The following is a 22,497-nucleotide window of genomic DNA, read 5'->3' as shown; positions in this document are numbered from 1 at the left end:
GGATGATGGTACCATAAAGTGTCAGAGGTCAGTTGTGGCACTGCTTAATTCCCAGATACAAGGTGAACATGATTATTGTTAACAGGTAATAGGGCCAGAGATGTATCAAAATGGTTTGAGTTGCAGAAATCTTTGGTGATGATTAATTGATCACAGTGATTCTAGAACTAAGATAGCGCAGGCTATTAAAGTATTACTTGAATTGTGTTTAAAAATAAATAAACAAAACCCTCTAGGTCCAGTGAACAGACGCCCAATTTGAATGACAACATAGAGAGTAATAGCCTCTTACTCAATCCCCAGACCTGAGCCAGTTCACAGACCCAGAGTGCTTTGAATGATGGGAATGCCAGGTTGTCTTGAGGCAAGACCCTGTGACACGGCCACGAGTATGTAATCTTCTCTCAAGCTTCCCCAGAGAGATGTGTGGTCAATTATCAAGGTGACTGGGCATTGGAGAAAGGGAATTATATACACATTTTGGGGATTACAGTACTGTGGTTCTGAGCCAAAATGACTACCTTGTTACCCAAAACACCACTCAGGTTCACAATTCTGAGTGGCGGCTTATGGAATTCAGGTGATAAACAGAATTTAAACTCAGAGGATGTTTTAGAGTATGTCTACAGTGATTCAGTCACCCAGCATATGTTTCACAGTGGGCCTAGTGGGTGTTTGTAAATCTCCCCTGTGGTTATTTCTGCAGTTCTTGAATGCATAGTCACAACAGACAATCTGGAATAGCAGATTCTCCACATTGGTTAGTGGACATGAGGAGTGAGAGTTAGTAATGGTAGCAAAGGCCAAGTGCTTGGAGAGCTTCTTCAGATTCTGGAATCAACATATCCCAGATTTGCTCCTTTAACTCAGTGACTGAATAACCCCCGAGGCTGCAAATTTTTAGTGGTACCCAAAGCAAAATAAAGTTCTGCAGCTGACCCAGGCTGCATGCAAGCTCCAAGATGCTCCAAGTTTCTGTGCTATGTGGAGCCTCTGGCAAGTTTTAGTAAACCAATTTAATCATAGGATTTGTGAGTGAAGCCATCTCCTTTTCCCACAATAACTACTCCTCCTTTGAGGAATGGTTCTTGCTTGTGACTGGGCCATGGTGGACGCTGAATGCTTGACCATGAAAAATCAAGTGATCAAATGACCTGAACTGCCCCTCTTGAAATTTGGTATATTATTCACCAATCCATTAAGATGGGTATGTGCAGTAGCACTCCATTCTCAAGTGCTTGTGCTATGTAAGATAAGTGAACCAAGCAGGTCCTAAAGGTAAAAGTTGTATGAGCAGGTGGTACTTCTATTGCATTACCACCTCTCTCAACCCAAACCTATGGGCTCGGAGGGAGTGCCCCATGACCAGTGACTGAGAAAGAATATATTCAGGCCTGATTTACATATGGCCCTGTACCATACGCTGCAATCACTTAAAATAGCACTGCTGTAGCATTATGACCCCACTCAAGGGTAGCCTTTAAGGACAGTGGGGAAGGGAAATTTTTTCAGTGGGCAAAATCCATGTTCACTTTGCACAGCAGGAGAGATGGCCAGAGGTGTGGGCATATATTTTTCACGGGAAGTTTCTAATGGTTTGGCTAGACGACTAGGGACTTGGAAAGAAGATTGGAGGACTGCTGAAAAAGAAGTCTGAGAAAGGGGACTAGACTGGAAATGCTGTCCAATAGAATTTTCTACAGTGATGGAAATGTTCTCTACCTGTATTTTCTAATATGATGGTCACTAGCCATATGTGTTCATTGAGCACTTGAAATGTGGCTAGTATGACTGAAAAACTGAATTTTAAGTTTTATTTAATTTTAATTAAAATTTAAATAGCCACATGTGGCTAGTGGTCACCATATTGGACAACACAAGCCTAGAGTAAGGAAATATGTGTTTCATGTGTTTTTGCTCACCAGAGGGCATCCACAGCAGGGGAGGCTCTCAACAATTAGATAGAAAAGCATAGTACATTCTGTAGTTGTTACATAGCCTCTTTTTCTAGCATAAATCTGCTTGCTCAATGGGCTCATGTACAAAAAGCATGGTGGCAGGAATATATATTTTACAAGGAGTCACCAAGGCTAAACCACTCAACTTGCTAAAAGCAAAGATCAGTGCTAAGCAACTGATACGGCACCATCCCCTAGGGGGACCAGCCAGGCACCTGGCAGCAGGTTTATTATATTGGACCCCTTCCATCATGGAGAGAACAACAATTTGTCTTAGTGAAACAGATACTTATTTTAGATATAGATTTGCTTTCTCTGTCCGTAATGATTTTGCAAGGATCAACATCTGTGAACTTGCCAAATTTCTTATTTCCTTTCATGATAATTTTATAGCAAGAGAAGTAAAATAATGGCTGAGGGTGAGGGTGATGGTTAAGGTTTTGTGTCCACTTGGCTAGGCCATGATTCTTAGTGGTTTGGCAGATATTATGTAATCATCTCTATTTTGTGATCTGATGTGACCAGCCAATCAGTTGAAAGGGGATTCTTGGGGGTGTGGCCTGCATCCAATATATATGGATGTTCTGGCAAAGCTCACGCTCTTGATCCTACCTTTGATCCTGCATTCACCTTGTCATCCTCTGATCACTGCTTCTTGGGACATGAGCCAGCAGCTTGCTGCCTGACCTGCAGATTTTGGGTTCATCAGCCCTTGCTACCACATGAACCAGGAGAAGCCTGCAGTCTGCCCATGACCCATGGATTTGGAACTTGCCAGCCTCCACAATTGCGTGAGCCATTTCCTTGAAATAAATTTCTCTCTACATGTTTATAAGGAGCCCTTGCCAGCAGGGTTCCAGTTTAGTTTCTGAAAATAATGGACATTTGTATATTATTTAGAGAGCATAGTAGTAGCATTCAAGTAGCTGTCAAGTCAATTTTGACTTTTGGCAATTCCATGTGTGTCAGAGTAGAACTGTGCTCCATAGGGTTTTCAATGGCTGATTTTTTGAAAGTACACCAGGCCTTTCCTTTGCGGCACCTCTGGGTGGACTCAAACCTCCAACCTTTCCAATAGCAGACGAGCACGTTAACCGTTTGCACCTCCCAAGGACTCCAGTAGTAGCACCTCCCCAAACAAACAAACACATTGCCATTGAGTTGATTCTGACTCACAGCGACTCTACAGGAAAGAGTAGAGCTATCCCATAGGGTTTCCAAGGAGCAGCTGGTAGATTAGAGATGCTGACCTATTGGTTAGCAGCCAAGCTCTTAACCACTGCACCACCAGGCTCCAGGAGTAACATAGGAGAAGGAAAAACCATTGTTCTCTTCTAGCACTAATGGGTAGATAAACGGATAGACAGCAGAAGAAACATTTGTAGGAACTTCAGTGGGAGTTCTGGCAAATCTCACTTTGGCTACAGGAGGTGGTACCCCTATAATTTCTGAATTTATTAAAATCCAGCAGCAATTCCTTCTGACTTTCTACTCACTCCCAGTCCTCCATTCTAACAGTTTTGTAAGTATTTTTAAACCAAACCTGTTGCTATTGAGTAGATGCTGACTTATAGTGACCCTATAGGACAGAGTAGAACTGCCCCATAGAGTTTCCAAGGAGTGCCTGATGGATTCAAACTGCTAACTTTTTGGTTAGCAGCCGTAGCTGTTAACCACTATGTCACCAGGGTTTCATGTAAGTATCTTATTCCCTGTTAAATCTCTTATTGCTTTCAATACCTAGAGTAGATTTCCTTTTCCTGACTGAACCTTGAAGTTAACAGGTAAAGTGCTAGGCATTCAATAATAATCAGCCATTATAGGAATAGGAATCAGGCCTATGGGAATAGGAAAACTTTCTTACCTCATCAGATTTTCTTTTTTCATTTTCCAGTTGTTTAAGTAGGGTCTCTTGTTGTTGAATTCTGAATTGTTGCTGAGAACTGGTCATTTCCAGTCTATTTCCTTTATCCTGTAAAATTCTCAGTTGCCTTTGCAGCTCATTTATATTCTGATCTAGAAGTTTCCTAAGGGCAATTAATGTACATTAAATTGCAAGACAAATTGTAAACTTTACAAACTAAAGTCTTAGACCTAAAGGTTTTTAGTATCACAGGGAATTTTTGTTGTGGTGGTTGTTCATTTAGGACGGAATATGTGTCCAGAGGTAAAAAGACCAACACAGTGAACCTCCTCTGAGACAGAAGCTTTTCATAGTTCTCTCTCTTATTCCTCAGAACAACCTTATAGAGAAGAAACAATTTTCCTTATTTTACCGTTAAGGAAGCTGTGGCACAGAGAGGTTTAATTAACTTGTTTCAAGGTTGCACGGCTAGGACCCAAATCCCAAAGTCCACATTTTTTCTACTCTTTCTCACTGTCTGACAAGTTGAGTCCTTTGATCTAGACTCAATAGAGAGTAGTTAGTTATAAAACACTATTGATACTAATGTACATATGTTAACGTTGCTGTAGCTCAATCATAAATGAGGCTGCATTTGATGAGGAAATGTGTCCTTTCCAAAAGGACCATAAACACTTGGCTCTTTCAGAAGGAATGTCATCAGACTACAGTTTGTGGAATGAGTTTCTGAGGATTTCAGACTAAATCATCTGGAACACAATTCATTCAGAAGAAGATGAAGACGATGATGAAATAACACTGGTGGGCAAAATTCTCACCTAAATGCTAAGGCACTGTTGTTTTTAGGTGCCGTTGAGTCAGTTCTGACTTATAGCGACCCCTACCTACGTACAACATAACAAAATGCTGCCCAGTCCTGTGCCATGCATCCCATTGTTGCAGCCACTGTGTCAATCCATCTCATTGAGGGCCTTCCTCTTTTTTTGCTGACCCTCTAATTTACCAAGCATGATGTCCTTCTCCAGGGCTGGTCCCTCCTGATAATATGTCCAAAGTACATGAGATGAAGTCTCACCATCATGGCTTCCAAGGAGCATTCTGGCTATACTTCTTCGAAGACAGATTTGTTCATTGTTTTGGCAGTCCATGGTATATTCAGTATTCTTTGACAACACTGTAATTCAAAGGCATCAATTCTTCATAAAAAAAGGTCTTCCTTATTCATTGTCCGGTTTTCACATGCATATGAGGTGATTAAAAATACTATGGCCTCATTTGATTGTGGATCCAAGTAAAATGAAATCCTTCACAACTTCAATCTTTTCTCCATTTATCATGATGTTGCTTATTGGTCCAGTTGTGAGGATTTTTCTTTCTTTATGTTGAGGTACAATTCATACCGAAGGCTGTAGTCTTTGATCTTCATCAGTACCTGATTCAAATCCTCTTTAAGATGTTGTGTTAGCAGGCATGAAAACAAAATTAATCTCCTTTTATATCTCCATCAGAGCTCTTGGGTGACCAGGTGCATTGTCAATGAGCAGTAATATTGTGAAAGGAATCTTTTTTCTGAGCGGTAGGTCTCAACAGTGAGTTTAAATTTTCAGCATACCATGTTGTAAAGAGACATGCCATCGTTCAGGTTTGTTGTTCCACCTGTAGCGCACGGGCAAGGTAGATTTAGCATAATTCTTAAGGGCTCTAGGTTTTTTGGAATGGTAAATGAGAATTAGCTTCAACCTGAAGTCACAAGCTGCACTAGCCCCCAACGAGAGAGCCAGAAACTTTGGAACTGAACACTGACTTCTCCTCTCTAGCTGTGAAAGTCCTAGATGGCATCTTCTCCCCAAGTCTGTTGTCTAGTGTGGCCCCTTCATCAATGATCTCAGCTAGATCTTCTGGACAACTTGCTGCTCCTTCTACATCAGCACTCGCTGCTACACCTTGTACTTATGGAGGTGGCTTCTTTCCTTAAACCTCAGGAACCAACCTCTGCTAGCTTCAGACTTTTCTTCTCCAGCTTCCTCATCTCTCTCAGCCTTCATAGAATTGAAGAGAGTTAAGGCCTTACTCTGGATCAGGCTTTGGCTTAAGGGAATGTTGTGGCTGGTTTAATCTTCTGTCCAGACCACTAAAACTTTATCCATATCAGCAATAAGGCTGTTTCATTTATCATTCGTGTGTTCACTGGAGAAGCACATTAAATTTCCTTCAAGAACTTTTCCTTTACTTTCACAGCTTGGTTAGCTGTTTGGCACAAGAGGCCTAGCTTCTGGCCTATCTTGACTTTCAGCATGCCTTCCTCACTAAGCTTAATCATCTCTAGCTTTTGATTTAAAGTGAGAGATGTGCAACTCTTCTTTTCACTTGAACACTTAGAGGCCATTGTAGGGTTATTGTAGGTATTGTAGGTACTGGCCTAATTTCAATATTGTCATGTCTCAGGGAATAGGGAGGCCCAAGGAGAGGAACAGAAATGGGGAATGGCCTGTCAGTAGAGCAGTCAGAACACACACAACATTTATCAATTAAGTTTGCTGTCTTATATGGGAGCGGTTTGTGGCATTCCAAAATAATTACAGTAGTAACATCAAATATCACTAATTATAGATCACCACAACACATATAATAATAATGAAAAGGTTTGAAATACTGTGAGAATTACCAAAAATGTGACACAGAGACACGAAGTAAGCACACGCCGTTGGAAAAATTGCACCTATAGACTTGCTCAATGCAGGGTTGTCACAAACCTTCAACTTGTAAAAAAAAGCAGTATCTGTGAAGTGCAGTAAAGTGAAGTTCAATGAAACGAGGTGTGACCGTATATAGTTTGAATGAAAAAAGACTAACAAACAAACCAGTATAATCAGTGAATAAAAGTAAGAAATCAGTAGATTGATAAGGCTCCCTGTCTATGCTATTGCCTTATCCTCTCTTCCAACACATCCTTTACATAACGGCCAGAGTGCTCTTTCTAAGAAACAATCCAATCAGATCACCCTCTCTGCTTAGAACCCTTTACTCTTAAGGTAAAGTCTAAATTCCTTGCAAGGATTGCAAGGTTCTGCATGACCTACCCCTAGCTTACCTTTCTAGCCTCTTTCCACTTCCTCTACCGCCACTTTGTTTCATCCAAAACGAACTCTTTTCATGTCCTCAAACAAGTCATCCTTCGTACTTGTTCCTTCCCCATTCCCCACCTACAACCTTTTCCCTATCTTCTTCTAGGCTTGCCTTTGCTTAATATGGTCTCTTTGGCTCCCACATACCAACTACTTCACTCTCAGGTTAAATATCTTTCTTTGATAAGGCTTTCTTGACCTCCCTAGACCAGACTAGGTGTTCCTGCTATGTGCTATCACAGCATCCTAAACCTCTCTTAATATAACACTTATCAGACTTCATTGTATTTGCAAAACCTCATGCAAAAGGATATTCATTATAGCAAAACCTCATGCAAAAGGACATTCATTATAGCATGATCTAAAGAATGTATTCCACAAGGGAAGCAGCAGTCAAGAAATAAAAAGACGCACTGCATTGGGTAAATCTGCTGCAAAGGACCTCTTTAAAACTGTTGAAAGGCAAAGATGTCACCTTGAAGACTGAGATACGCCTGACCTAAGCCATGATATTTTCAATCCCATCATATGAATACAAAAGCTGGACAATGAATAAGGAAGACTGAAGAAGAATTGATACCTTTGAATTGTGGTGTTGGTGAAGAATACTGAATATACCATGGACTGCCAAAAGAACAAACAAATCTGTCTTGGAAGAAGCACAACCAGAACGCTCCTTAGAAGCAAGGACGGTGAGACTGCATCTTACATACTTTGGGCATGTTGTCAGGAGGGATCAGTCCCTGGAGAAGGACAGGATAAAGTACAGGGTCAACAGAAAAGAGGAAGACCTTCAATGAGATGGATTGACGCAGTGGCTGCAACAATCGGTTTAAGCATAACAATGACTGTCAGCATGGCACACGACTGGGCAGTGTTTTGTTCTGTGGTACATAGGGTAGCTATGAGTCAGAACTGACTTGACAGCACCTAACAACAACAACATGCAACAGAATACTATACTACTGTTTAAAATGATATTATGAAGCTAGAAATTAATAAAAGAAAGATAGATGGAAAATCCCAAAATATTTAAACAGCACACTTCTAAATAACATATGGGTCAAAGAAGAAGTCTCAGGAGAAATTTAAAAATATTTGAACTAATTGAATATAAAATAAATAAACGTATCAAAATTTGTGGGATGCAGTGAAAGCAGTGCCTACAGGGAAATTTATAGCATTGAATCCATATATTAGAAAAGAAGAAGAATTTAACCTCCCACTTTAGGAAACTGGAGAAAGAAGTGAAAATTAAATCAAAAGTAAGAGCAGAAATAAGTGAAATTGAAAACAGGAAATCAATACAGAAAATCAGTGAAATAAAAATCTGGTTCTTTGAAAAGATGAATAAAATTGATAAACTTCTAGCCAGGCTAACCAAAAAAAAAAAGAGAAGACATAGATTACCAATATCAGAAATGAAAGAGGGACCATTACTACTGATCCCATGGACATTAAAAGGATAATAAACTAATAGGGTGCACGTCACGTGACATTTCCAGAAGTGAATTTCGGCCTCCTTCGCCCTCATTCAATAGTCCAAAAATGTTACTTTTGATCATCTTTATATACTAAAGATACAAGCCATGGTCAAAAACTCATGGGTTGAGTTTGGTAGTAGCCTGCTAACTGGAAAATAAACAATTGAGATTGTACATTTGTTTCTATTAATTTAAGTTGATAATTACATCCCCATCACTTTTGAGTCATCCATTAGAACCTTGAATCTACTGAAACTGTCCATAAATCACATGCTGTCGATTGGAAGCATAAACAAAGTGAAGCCTACACTGGCATAAATGACATCGAGTAGCTATCAATAGGAATCTTGATTCAATCTGCATTGACATAATTATCACAGTCTTCTGACTCTGGCTTCTAACCGGAGGAGTAAACAAAGTAAAACTGGTACATGATTGCTCTTGGCTCAACAGTTGTATGTGAAAACCTTACCAGATCATCATAGGTGAAACTATTGAGCTATGTCAAGTCTGTTTACTTCATAGTCTAATTTATGGCTTATTAGCGCCAACGTCTTTAGTCAATGATCATAAGTCACCTTAGTCATACGCTTGCAAGCAACATGTAAAAAATAAAGGTATGGGGCACTTATGAAAATAAGGCACGGGAGGGTTGTGAAGTTTACAAAAATACATATAACATGTGTGTTATTTGCCTAAAATATGATAGATCCTTTTCCTCTAAGAGTGGGAACAAGGCAAGTATATCCTCTCTCACCACTCTATTCGGCATTGTACTGGAAGTCCTAAGCTAGTACAATAAGATAAGAAAAGGAAATATGCGAGGTATACAGATTGGGAGTAACAAATAAAAGTAATTTGTTTGCAGATAACATGATTGTCTATGTGGAAAATCCTGAAAAATAAAAAAATAAAAAAACCTGGAGCCAACAAGTGATTACAGCAACGTTGCAGGATGCAAGGTGCATATGCAAAAGTCAATTACTTTCCTATATACCAGCAATAAACAATTGGAATCTGAAATGAAAAATGCAGCCACTTACATTACAACAAAAAAAGAAAAACAAAAATTACTTCAGTGTAAATCTAACAAAACATGTACCACATCTATATGAGGAAAACTACAAAACTCTCATGAAAGAAGTCAAAGACCTAAATAAATGGAGAGGTATTCCATGCTGATGGATAGAAGACTCCTGAAACATCTCAACTGGTATTCTGTCAGTTTCCTGGAGCCTTGTTTTTTGCCAATGCCTTCAGTGCAGCTTAGACTCGTTCCTTCAGTACCATCAATTCTTGATTATATGCTATCTCCTGAAAAGGTTGAATGTTGACCGATTCTTTTTGGTACAGTGGCTCTGTGTAATCCTTCCATCTTCTTTTGATGCTTCCTGCATCGTTCAGTATTTGCCTCATAGAATCCTTCAATATTGCAACTCGAGGCTTGATTTTTTTCTTCAGTTCTTTCAGCTTGAGAAATAATGCTGAGTGTGTTCTTCCCTTTTGGTTTGCTAACTCTAGGTCTTTGCACATTTCATTGTAATACTTTACTTTGTCTTCTCGAGCTGCTGTTTGAAATTTTCAGTTCAGCTCTTTTACTTACCACAAACTGACAGACGAGTGGTGGTCTAGAAGACAATGTAGGAGAAAATCTAGGTGACCTTGGGCTTGGCAATGACTTTTTTGATACCAAATATAACACGAAAAGCATGATCCATGAAATAAAAAATTGATAAGCTAAACTTCATTAAAATTTTCTGCTCTGCAGAAGACACTGTTACGAGAACAGAAAGATGGGCCACTGGGAGAAGGTATTTGCAAAACATGTAACTGATAAAAGAGTTGTATCCAAAATACACAAAGAACTCTTAAAACTCAACAATAAGAAAACAACCTAATTTTAAAATGGACAAAAGATCTAACAGATACCTCACAAAGAAGATACAAAGACAGCCAATAAACATGAAAAAAAAATGCTCAACATCACATGTCATCAGGGAACTGCAGATTAAAACAACAGTCAGATACCACTAAACACGTATTAGAATGGCTAAAATCCAAAGCAATGACAATACCAAATTCTGGTAAAAATGTTCAGCAACAGAAAGTTGTTTTTACTGGTGATGGGAATGCAAAATGGTACAGCCACATGGGAAGACAGTCTGACAGTTTCTTAAAAAGTTAACCATTTCAGGCTTACCATGAAATCCATCAATCATGCTCTTAGGTATTTACCCAAACGAGTTAAAAAACTTATATCTACACAAAAACCTGCACATTAATGTTTATAGCAGCTTTACTCATGACTGCCCCAAACTGGAAGCAATCAAGATGTTCTTCAGAGAATGAATGGATAAACAAACTGTGGTAATCCATTCAATAGAGTATTACTCAATAATAAAAAGAAATGAGCTACCAAACCATGAAAACACATGGAGAAAACTGAAATGCATATTGCTAAGTGAACGAAGTCAGTCTGCAAAGGCTATATCCTGTATTTCCAACTATCTGACATCCTGGAAAAAGCAAAACAATAGAAACAGTATAAAGATCAGTGGTGGCCAGAGGCTCAGGGAAGTGTGGGAGGAATGAATAGGTGGAGCACAGAGGATTTTTAGGGCAGTGAAACTATTCTGTATAATACTGTATTGGTCGATACATGACATTATACATTTGTCAACACTGATAGAACAGTACAACACAAAGAATCAACCCTAACATAAACTATGAACTTTAGTGAATAATAATGTATTTTTTCATCAGTTGTAACAAATGTCCCACACTAATGCAAAATATTAATGATGGGGAAACTGTGTGCAGGGGAGAGGGGATATATGGCAACTCTATACTGTCTGCTCAATTTTCTATAAACCTAAAATGGTTCTAAAACATTAAGTCCATTAAAAACGCTACTATTAAGATTATTTAACTAACTCCATGGCACCTAACAACAACATCAGTTAGGTAAAGTCTAAAAAGATGAGTGATAATTCCAAGTGTTGGTGAGGGTATGGAGAAAAAGAATCTCTTACACCTGTTTGGAAACCCCGGTGGCGTAGCGGTTAACAGCTATGGCTGCTAACCAAAAGATCGGCAGTTTGAATCCACCAGGTGCTCCTTGGTGGATTGACTCAACAGCAACAGGTTTTTTTTTAATCCGTTTAGTAGAAAATAAATTTTATATCATACATCAAGGTTCATCCTGTAATGGAAAGCTAAACAATTGTTAAAAAAGGGCAATATGACAATACGGAGAATTTAGTAATGATTATAGGTGAGGGCTGCACAACATGATTAATGTAACTGGTATCACTTGGGGTGTGATGGATTGCTTTCGTGTTGCCTTTCTCGCCATGGTCTTGTACCTCCCACCCAAGCGATGGGGTGGGGCCGTGCAAATAGGGTAATTGTGGCTCACCAAGGGAATTGGTCAGTTTTGCCATCCTGCTGGGCTTGAAATGAGCCATGCCAGAGGTGGGAGAGAGAGGATCCCACTACCACCAAGGAAGAACAGCCAGTAGTAGATGGCGCATCCTTTGGACGCATGATACCTGTGCTGAGAAGCTCCAGGCCCCAGGAGACAGACAGCGAGCTGTAACCCTGAAGACAGTGAGAAGCAGGGGCAGACAAACTACGGCAGGAGACGGCATGATGGGCATCCCAGCCCACAAAGCAAGAAAGCTGAATGTCTAAGGTGCCTCTGGGGACTTACTGGCAGGGGCTAAAAGAGCTTTGTAACACATGCCTGAGCAGGGCAGAGGCAAAGGGGCCAGAGAGAGGCCCTGTGGCACAGCTGGGAAGAGGTTGTCCTGATGGAAGAACTGAATTCTGAATGTTCCTGAGCCTGAACTGTAACCTGTTACTTCCCTAATAAACCCCATAATCTTGAGTACCGTCTGTGAGTTCTGTGTGGCCATTGCAACGAATTATCGAACCCAGCAGAGGAGTCAAAAGTGCCATGGGAAGGGCGGTTGGTGTCAGAATTGGTAAAGATGGCAGAGAGAAGAGGTGTGTCTGAACCCTACCTCATGGGAATCAGCCTTGGGCTGTTGACCTTGATTCTCTTTCTCCACTGTGAAGTTAGAGGAGGCCAGATACCTCTAACACACCATTTTTACACACTAAATTGTAAATGTAAAAAATGTTGAATTGGCAAATGTTGTATTATATATATATTTACAACAATAAAAATCATATAAAAAAAGCCAATATGTACTGGCATGGAAAGTTAAAAATGATGATGATGGCACCAACAATAACAATAATGACATCAAATACTGTAGTAACAACAACAACAACAACACTTTATAGTATAGTGGTTTGCTAGGCTTGGCTAGGCTGAACCTAATAACAGTAACATCAAATATTGCAAGAGCAACAACAACAACACCTTTACAGAGCAGTGGCTTTGTAATGTGTCAACTTGGCTAGGTCAAACAACATTTCCCAGAATTCCCTACCATGTATGTTTTTGGTTAGAGTGTGCCACAGGAGATTTTTATGGGCAGTTTAGAGGGTGGAAGTGAAGCAGTAGTCTTCAAGCATAAAAAGTAAAATGGCTGCTGCTCAGTAATCATTAATTCAGTGTTTATGATGATTTATAGAACGTAACTACTATGTGTAATGAGAATTGACTGTATATATCAAACACTTAAAAGTGGCTATTGCTGAAAGGTAGAATTCTGAAAGACCTTTGCTTTAATCTTACATAGCTGTTTAATATTTGAGCAGTTATAATTGTAGCCAAGGTATTTTCAATCACATCATATGCAAGGGGAAGCTGGACAATGAATAAGGAAAACCAAAAAAGAATTGATGCCTTTGAATTATGGCGTTGGCAAAGAATATTGAATATACCACGGACTGCTAGAAGAACAAACAAATTTGTCTTGGAAGAAGTAGAGTCAGAATGCTCATTACAAGCAAGGATGGCAAGACTTCATTTGTCTCACGTAACACGTTATCAGAAGGGACCAGTCCCTAGAGGACATCATGCTTGGTAAAGTACAGGGCTTGCAAAAAAGAGCAAGACCCTCAAAAAAATGGATTGACACTGTGGCTGTAACTCTGGGCTTAAATATAGTTAACAACAACAATATATATATATATATATAGTTAACAGTTGTGAGGATGGTGCAGGACCGAGCAGTGTTTCATTCTGTTGTATACAGGATCACTGAGTCAGAACTGACTCAAAAGCACCTAATAACAACCACAACAATTTAATTGCACTTCCTAGAATTTATTCCAGGAAAACGATAAAAGATGTACACAGAAATCTAGCTACAAGTATATATATACTATGCTATTGTTTGTAAAACCAAGAAACTGGTAACAATCTAAACGTCCTACAATAAATAGTTGATTAAATTATGGTATATTATTAAAATAATGTTCTAGGAGATTTTTTTTTTAAATAATATTTTATTGTGTTTTCATTTAAAGTTTACAAGCAAATTAGGTTCCCAGTTAACAATTTCTACATAGATTGTTCAGAGACATTGGTTATATTTTTCACAGTGTGTTAACATTCTAATTAATTTCATTCTGGATGTTTTGCTTCCAGTAATCTGGTTTCCCTGTCTTCTTACGCCTTCATCTTTGCTTTAGAGTAACTGTTGACCATTATTTTTTAAAGATTTTTGTTTTAAAGGTGTGCAGCACTCACTGATAATAGTCTTTATTTTATGAGCCAATCTGTTATTCAGCTACAAGGTGACCTCAGAGGGTAGTTTCGGTTCAAGGTTTATGGAGTATCTCAGGGGAGTCCTCTAGTCTCAACTGGTCCAGTAAGTTGGACTTTCTAGGAATTTGAGTTCTGTTCCACATTTTTCTCCCCTTGTATCAGTATTCATCTATTGCGGCCCTGATCAGAACAGTCTAGAAGAGTTTTTAATGGCAGGTAAAGATGATCATAACATTTTATGTGGAAAAAGCAGGTTGCAGCCTAATTATCTAAATTGGGGTTGTTTTCTTCCAGGTTACAAAAGAATAAGTCCTTTTTTGTGGAAAAAAATTTTCCTACATATTTCATTTTCCTACCAAACCAAACCTGCTGTTGTCGAGTCGATTTTGACTCATAGTGACTCTGTAGGACAGAATAGAACCGCCCCATAGGGTTTCCAAGGAGTACCTGGTGGATTTGAATGGACAACATTTTGGTTAGCAGCCGTAGCTCTTAACCACTATGCCAGCAGGGTTTCTCATCTTCCTACAGTTGCAGTTTAAAAATTGCTTCTACATATTTCTTCTTAGCAAATCTTCACAAAGTTTGTATGAAATTGCTATTACTATTCTCACTTTAGAGATCAGGAACCCATGGTTCAGAAAAGTTAAACAGCTTTTTTCCTTGTCCAATTCATTGATTACATCTTTTATTTCTTCAAAAACTTCACGTAGTTATTTTACAATCTGTTCTTGGTAATTCCAATTGCTGAAGTTCTTGGGGGTTATACGTCTCTTGTTTGTTTGTTGCTTCTGCTGACTTTCATTCACGGTAGCCAAGTTCCTTGTATTGTTTGGTGATTTTTGATTTTAAGCTTATATTTTATTAAATTTAATATACGGGAATCCTTAATATCTAAATTAAGGTGGCTTTCCTCCAGAGATAATTTGGATTTTCTCAGTTGGGAAGTCAAGGGGCTGCCTACTGGGGAACATTTTAGCCCCTTCAAAGTCTTGGCTTAATACTAGAGTCTCAGTATCAGGTATCCTCCCTTGTGTGGCAAGCTCCTGGCTTCCTTTCCTGAGCCCAGGGCTGATACTGTTATTTGCCACTTGACGTGCAAGTTTGTTCACTGCTCATCGTTTTTATTTTAGTTCATTGTATGTTTGCTGTAGGGCTTTCTCTTGCTTTCTTTTGAGCAATGCTATAAAAGGTGTTCTAGTAGCTTATTCAGGATCTAGTCACATTATAAGAGGAGCATAGTCTGCCATCCTGCTAGAAGTGACGGTGAGACAAGTATTTTCCACTGCACCCCACAGCCTCACTGACTGAATTCATTATTCGTTCATTCATTTAGTTGAACATTCATTCATTTAATATCTACTAAGTACCTATGCTATTTACAGGCTCTATGATAGAGCTTTCAGCTATAGCTGAAAGACAATTTCTGAGCTACATAGTACATACAAATAACTGCATATCTTTTTAGGGGATAAAACCATATTTTTCTTAAAATATATGTGAATTACTCTGAGTACCATATAAATAAGCATCATTTACTGAAGTTTAGGACAGCCCACAGGATCTATTAATAAGAATCCTAATAATAGTCATAATAATTTTAGAAAAAAATATGACAGTAGTAACAGGAACTATTGGTAGCAGGTTGATGATAATTAAGATGCCTGGAACTTCTTTGAAGAAAATCAGCTGATAAATATAAAATACTAATTTTGTCCTAGTCTGAATTTTGTGCCAATTATATTAGAGAGCTAGAAAAGCAAATCCCAGAGTATCATTTTTCACAGGCAACCCAGTCATTCAAAAAAATTTACTGGTTCATCAGTTGTGTGCCAGAACAAGATGAAATAACCTTTGCCCTTAAGGATCCCACTTTAGTGTGAGAGGCGAATAAGAAAATGAACAATTAGAATACAGCATGCTAAGTCCTGTATATATAAGGTGTTGTGTGACTGAGTTTATCTCAGTGGGGACGGAGAGGAAATATTACATTACTAAATTCACACTGCTGGGGAACTCAATCATGGTTTAACTCACAGGAAACTAAGATCTTTGCTCCTCTCACCTCTTCTGTTGCTCTTCCTGATATTGTTGCTTTACTTTAGCTTCATTTTCTATTGCTTCTTTTATTTTTTCCTCTAGTTGCTTCCTCCCCAAAATACAAGTGTCTGTGAGACAGACCTTTTGAGCATGTTCTAATTTCTGCTTCAGCTCCAAAATCTTGAATGAAAAAAGATTACGAGAAAAACATTAAGAGTGTGATCTTTTCTCCAGTTAGAGAAATACCCTATAAACATCAAACATAACAGTGTTAACACAGAAATCTGATTTAAGTAAAGAGTATGGCTTGGTTTATTTCAGTTTTAAAGTAAATTACTTAATTTTTGCAATATATAATACATTCATATAGCTCAAAATATGTGCGTGTGTATAAATGTAGCTATATAGAGAAAAGTCTCTTTCCTATCCCTGTCCTTCCTTCCTTCCAGTTTTCCCCCACCAGGTAGGTAAAAGTTAAAGCACTTGGTGTTGAACCCACCAGCTATTTCATGGGAGAAAGACATAGCAATCTGGTTCCGTAAAGATTTACAGCCTTGGAAACCCTATGGGGCAGTTCTAATCTACTCCTACAGGGTTGCTATGAGTCGGGATTGATTAGATGGTAACAGGTTTGGTTTTGGTCAGTGAATGGAGAAGAATTTTCTGGATTAACCAATCCCTGGCAGCTGGGCCCCTGCAGAGTCCCACATACCATAAGCGAAGATGCAGGACGACTCAAGGACAGTGGCCAGCCATCTGAGGCCAGCTCAAGTTTCTTGGAGCTGACCCATTTCGGTCTGCCTAGGCAGGGTTCTTACTCAGTCTTAATGCCACAGATATTCAGTCTTAATGCCACAGATGAAAGTATTACTCCACTGGCTTTTCTGTCAAGCACATATGCCAACTTTTGAACCCATCATCCAGTTTTAGAAAGAGAACATTTCCAATACCTTTGAAGTCCACTCCGTGACCCTCTGATTATCCCCTTCCTTCTCTACCAGAGGAAACTTATATCTTAAATAGTATGTTAATAATTTCCTTGCTTTTTCTTTTTATAATATATATCTCTAAATGGTATGGTTTTTATTTTGCAGCATTTTAATCTTTATATCATTGGAATCATACTGTGTTTTTTTACTCAACAGTGTATTGAACTACAGCATACACCTGTAGTTCATTCATTTTTGTTGTCATGTAAATATACAATAATTATTTATCCGTTCTCTTGTCAGTGGGTTATTTCTAGTTTTCTGCTGCTTGGAACCATGCTACTATGAACATGCTTGTATTCCTGTCTCCTGATACATATTTTTAGAAAAATAGTTTCTCTAGTGTTTATGCCTGGTAGTAGAAGTATTTGGTTGCACAGTATACACATCTTTACCTTAACTAGATAATGACATATTGCTTTCCAAAGTGTTTATACTAATTTGTCAGTGTGTAAGAGTTCTTGTTGCTCCAAATCCTTGCCAATATTTAGCATAGTCTAAATTTAAAAATTTTACCAATCTCTAACAATTTTGCCTTTTTTTTTTTTAACCAGTTTTGCCAATTACTTGTCACTATGTGTCAGAATCGGCTCGATGACAACGTGTTTAATAACATATATACAGTAAAGTGCATGTGTCTTAAGTACACAACTCAATGAAGTTTTACCTGTATACACATCTCCCACACCAAGAGAGAGAACACCTCAATAGGACAGAAGGCTCTCTCCCAGTCAATACCTCTCACAAAGGTAACCACTATCCTATAACCATAAAAAAAAAAAAAAAAACCATAAAACCATAGCTTAGTTTTATTTACTCTTCAACTTCATATAATTGGAATCACACAATGAGTTCTTTTGTGCTGGCTTCTTTAGCTCAACATTAGGCTTTTGAGATTACTCAGGTTGCTGTCACCTACTTTTTGATGTTTGCTTTATATGTTTTGACAGAAGGATTTATTTTTTCTGTAAGGTTTGACTCTCAGACAAAGAAACTGATAAAATTGTGCAACTGTTGTATACTGCTGTCACCTCATGTTAGGCAACCTAGAATGCAGGGACAATATTTCAAAACGGTTTATTTCACAACACAAATTCCTCTAAAAAAAACTATAAAAATTATAAAAACAGCCAACCAAATGAGAGGAGAATAAGTACTTTGAAAATTGAAAGTATAAAACAAAAGTGATATGATCTCAGCTAGTTCTTTTAAGTTCATGCTATTGCTTTAATGTAACTTATTTTCAAGTTCATGCAGTATTTAAAAACACTCAAGATTTACCGGAATTGTGGGAGCAGGCGAAGTCAAAAGAGAGGAAACAATGGGGATAGTAAAGAAAAGAACCTGGAATTCTATCAAGTTTGTGCCATATCTGCTTCTTAAAATCCTTAGGGAAACAGGATTTCAGAAGCCATTCCAGTACGTTCTATTTGATACACATAAGTTTATATGGGTATAATTACCTTTTCCTCCGCATCAGCAACTTTAGATTTCTCCTGAGCCAACTTTTCCTGTAGGTTGTTCTGTGATTTAATGCTCTCAGCCTGTTTAAGTACTTCCAACTCCAGTTCTTTGATTTTCTGCTGACAGTGCTTCCATTCTGCTGTGAGAGAAGAGCACATCTTGGCACTGTCTAATAACTTCTGCTGGGCCTGCTTTAGTTCAATTTTTATCTAAAGATGGAGAATAAATAAGAATGATTAAAACACACACACATTTAATGAATGTAAATGTGAGCCAGAAAAAGCAGCTTTCAAAGGAAGGAATACAGTCCCCCAAAACTGACAAATACCAATGTCACATGGCTGACTGCCTCTCTGGTGCTGCCATGTGTTAGTAGGTTTGCCAAAGTCTAGGAAGCCAGACAAAGAAAGTTTCTTAAGACTTTCTACACACACATGGTCTAAGCATTTTCCATCCTTTTTACAATCTGCTCCACGCTGGATTTCATCCCCACTACTCCGATGAAACTGTTTTTGCCGAAGGCACTACTGACCTCCCCATTGCGCAAACACATCCAATGGACAACTGACCTCTCAGTGGCATTCGCTGTCTCCATATTAGAAAGCTCTTCTCTCTTGAAGTCTATAATACCAAACTCTCCTCGATTTTACTTACCTCTCTGCTTGTCCATCTTGGTCTCCTTTGTAGACTCCTCTAATGCTACCTGAACTCAAATATTACTGTACTATCTCAGGCCTTGACAGCAGATCATTCTGTCCCTAGATTTATTCGAATGTTTTTAAACACCACCTTGATTGTCAACAACTGCCAAAACAAAACTCCTGGATTCTGCCCATCCCTCTGAAATTGTCCTTATGTCTTACTACTTTTAGTAAATGATGCCAACATCCAACCTTCTGTTTAGGCCACTAAATTGAAAGTTACCATTGAGTCTTCCTTTTCTATCATGAGCCAATTCCAGTAATTCAGCTCATGCTGTCACTCTACCTCTACAACATATCTTTCATCCATCCGTTTGTGTTGTTTTGCCACCAACCTGGTCTAGATCATCATCTCTAGCCTGGACTATAACAATAGCGTCTGTGCTCGTCCTGCCACTTCCATTTTTGCTCCCTTCTAATCTATTCCCTCGGGAAACCCTGGTGGCATAGTGGTTAATAGCTATGGCTGCTAACCAAAAGGTTGGCAGTTCAAATCCACCAGGTGCTCCTTGAAACTCTATGGGGCAGTTCTATTCTGTCCTACAGAGTCACTTTGAGTCAAAATCAACTCGACAACAGTGGGTTTGATTCTGACTCATAGTGACCCTATAGGACAGAGAAGAACTGCCTCACAGGGTCTCCAACAAGCAGCTGGTAGATTAGAACTGCTGACCTCTTGGTTATCAGCCAAGCTCTTAATCACTGTACCACCTGAGCTCCAACCGGTGTATACAACAAGAAAAAAGAATGAAAGGCATAACATTTGGAAAGGAAGAAAGATTATTTTTATTCTCAGATGATATGATTGCTTGTACAGGAAATCCTTAAAATAATATATGAACAAATTATAAGAATTAATAAAAGAATAAAACAAATTTCTTCAGAAAAAAGTAATTATATTCCTATATATTGCTAATAGTTAGAAAATCAGATTTTAAAAAATTATCATTTATATTAGTATTGAAAATAACTCCTACTAAAATGTCCAACAAAAGACGGATAAGACTTCTACAGATAAAATTACAATATTGAGAGAAATTAGAGAAGACCTAAAGATACAGATACATATGCAGATATATTTAATAAATTAGAAAATTCCATATCGTAAAGATTTAAAATTTCAAAAGGTTGTGTGTGAGTGCATGTGCATATGTGTGTGTACCTAGACAAACTAATAAAATTTATATAGAACTACAAATGGACAAGAATAGCTAAGACATCCTAGAACAGGGTAAAAGGATTTTGTCTATCAGATATTAAGATTCATATAAAACTAAAGTAAGATAGTATGGTATTGGCACAAGGACAGACAAATAGAAAAATGGAACAGAAAAGAGAACTGAGAAACACACCATACACATACAGGTATTTTTTATGACCTAGGTGACAATGTACTGCACTAGGAAGGAGGTGCCATTTCAGACAATTAGATATCCATGTGGAAAAAAAAAAAATTAGACCCTGTGATGGTTAAGGTTATGTGTTGACTTGGCTAGGTCACCATTCTTAGTGGTTTGGCAGATATTATGTAATCATTTTCCATCTTGTGATCTGATATGAGCAGCCAATCAGTTGAAAGGGGAGTTTCCTTGGGGATGTGGCCTGCATCCAATACATATTAATATTCTGGCAAAGCCTGCTCTCTCTTCATCCTGCATTTGCCTCGTCATTCTCTGACCTCTGGTTCTTGGGATGCGAGCCAGCGGTCTACCACCTGCTCTGCAGATTTTGGATTCGCCAGCTCCCACAACCCCATGAGCCAGCAGCCTGCCACCTGACCTGCAGACTTTGGGTTCATCAGCCCCTGCTACCACAAGAGTTAGGAGAAGCCTTCAACCTGTTGCCTGACCCATGAATTTGGGTCTTGCCAGCCTCCACAACTGCATAAGCCATTTCCTTGAAATAAATCTCTCTCTGTATATATGCTTCACTGGTTTTGCACCTCTAGAGAACCCAGCCTTAGGACAGACCCCTACTTCACAGTATACACAAAATAAATTCTAGGTAGATTTTAGACTAGAATTTGAAAGGTAAAGCTTTTAGAAGATAATGTAGGAGACTATCTTTATTACCTAGAGATAGTCAAAGATTTCTTAAATCATACCACAAAATCACTAATTACAAAGGAAAAAACTGATTAATCATGCTAGATTAAAATTAAAAACTTTGTTTCATCAAAAAAATCATATTAAAGGAGTTAAAAAATGTAAACCAGGATACGTGAGGAAATGCTCTTGATCATTAGCCATTAGAGAAATGCAAATCAAAACTACAAGGAGACACCATCTCACTCCAACAAGACTGGCATTAATCCCCAAAACACAGAACAGTAAATGTTGGAGAGGCTGTGGAGAGATTGGAACACTTACACACTGCTGGTGGGAATGTAAAATGGTATGACCACTTTGGAAATCGCTTTGGTACTTTCTTAAAAAGCTAGAAATGGAACTACCATACGATCCAGCAATTCCACTTCTTGGAATATACCCTAGAGAAATAGCCTTCACATGAATAGATACATGCACACCCATGTTCATTGCAGCACTGTTTACAATAGCAAAAAGATGGAAGCAACCAAGGTGCCCAACAACAGATGAATGGATAAATAAATTATGGTATATTCACACAATGGAATACTACACAATGATAACAACGATGAATCGGTGAAACATTTCATAACGTGCAGGAATCTGGATGGCATTATGCTGAGTGAAATTAGTCAGTTGCAAAAGGACAAATATTGTGTGGGACCACTATTGTAAGAACTCAAGAAATAGTTTAAACACAGAAGAAAATATTCTTTGAGAGTTACAGGGTGGGGAGGGAGGGAGAGGAGTATTCACTAGATAGTAGACAAGAATTACTTTAGGTGAAGGGAAAGACAACACACAATACAGGAGAGGTCAGCAAAACTGGATTAACCAAAAGCAAAGAAGTTTCCTGAAAAAACTGAATGCTTCGAAGGCCAGAGTTAGCAGGGGCGGGGGGTCTAGGGACCATGGTTTCAGGGGACATCTAGGTCAACTGGCATAGCAAAATGTATTAAGAAAACGTTCCACACCCCAGTACGGCGAGTGGCGTCTGGGGTCTTAAATGCTAGCAAGCGGCCATCTAAGAGGCATCAATTGGTCTCAATCCACCTGGAGCAAAGGAAAATGAAGAACACCATAGACACGAGGTAATTAT

At 38.6% G+C, this 22,497-nt stretch overlaps 1 protein-coding gene across 8 annotated transcripts in view; it reads right to left on the bottom strand.

The window, feature by feature from the left end:
• The window catches only part of LOC100675395 (phosphopantothenate--cysteine ligase), a 151,803-nt gene that overhangs the window by 21,864 nt on the left and 107,442 nt on the right, over window positions 1–22,497 (bottom strand). For 7 of the 8 annotated variants that reach the window (XR_010321377.1, XR_010321376.1, XM_023554596.2 and 4 more), the window contains exons 8-10: window positions 18,610–18,819; window positions 16,183–16,337; window positions 3,823–3,985 (exon numbers count right to left, since the gene is read on the bottom strand). Coding sequence is in view for 5 of the 8 variants with exons in the window: in XM_023554596.2 (XP_023410364.1) it covers window positions 3,823–3,985; window positions 16,183–16,337; window positions 18,610–18,819 (528 nt within the window). In the remaining 3 variants the exon portion in view is untranslated. Of the gene's footprint in view, window positions 1–3,822; window positions 3,986–7,527; window positions 7,691–16,182; window positions 16,338–18,609; window positions 18,820–22,497 lie in introns of those variants that run through there. The other variant, XR_010321378.1, reaches the window with a different exon arrangement.

This window comes from Loxodonta africana, chromosome 3, assembly GCF_030014295.1.
Source record: "Loxodonta africana isolate mLoxAfr1 chromosome 3, mLoxAfr1.hap2, whole genome shotgun sequence".
In the NCBI taxonomy this organism is placed as follows: domain Eukaryota; kingdom Metazoa; phylum Chordata; class Mammalia; order Proboscidea; family Elephantidae; genus Loxodonta; species Loxodonta africana.
Note: the sequence above shows the minus strand (reverse complement) of the source record. Positions and strands in the feature narration are given on the sequence as shown.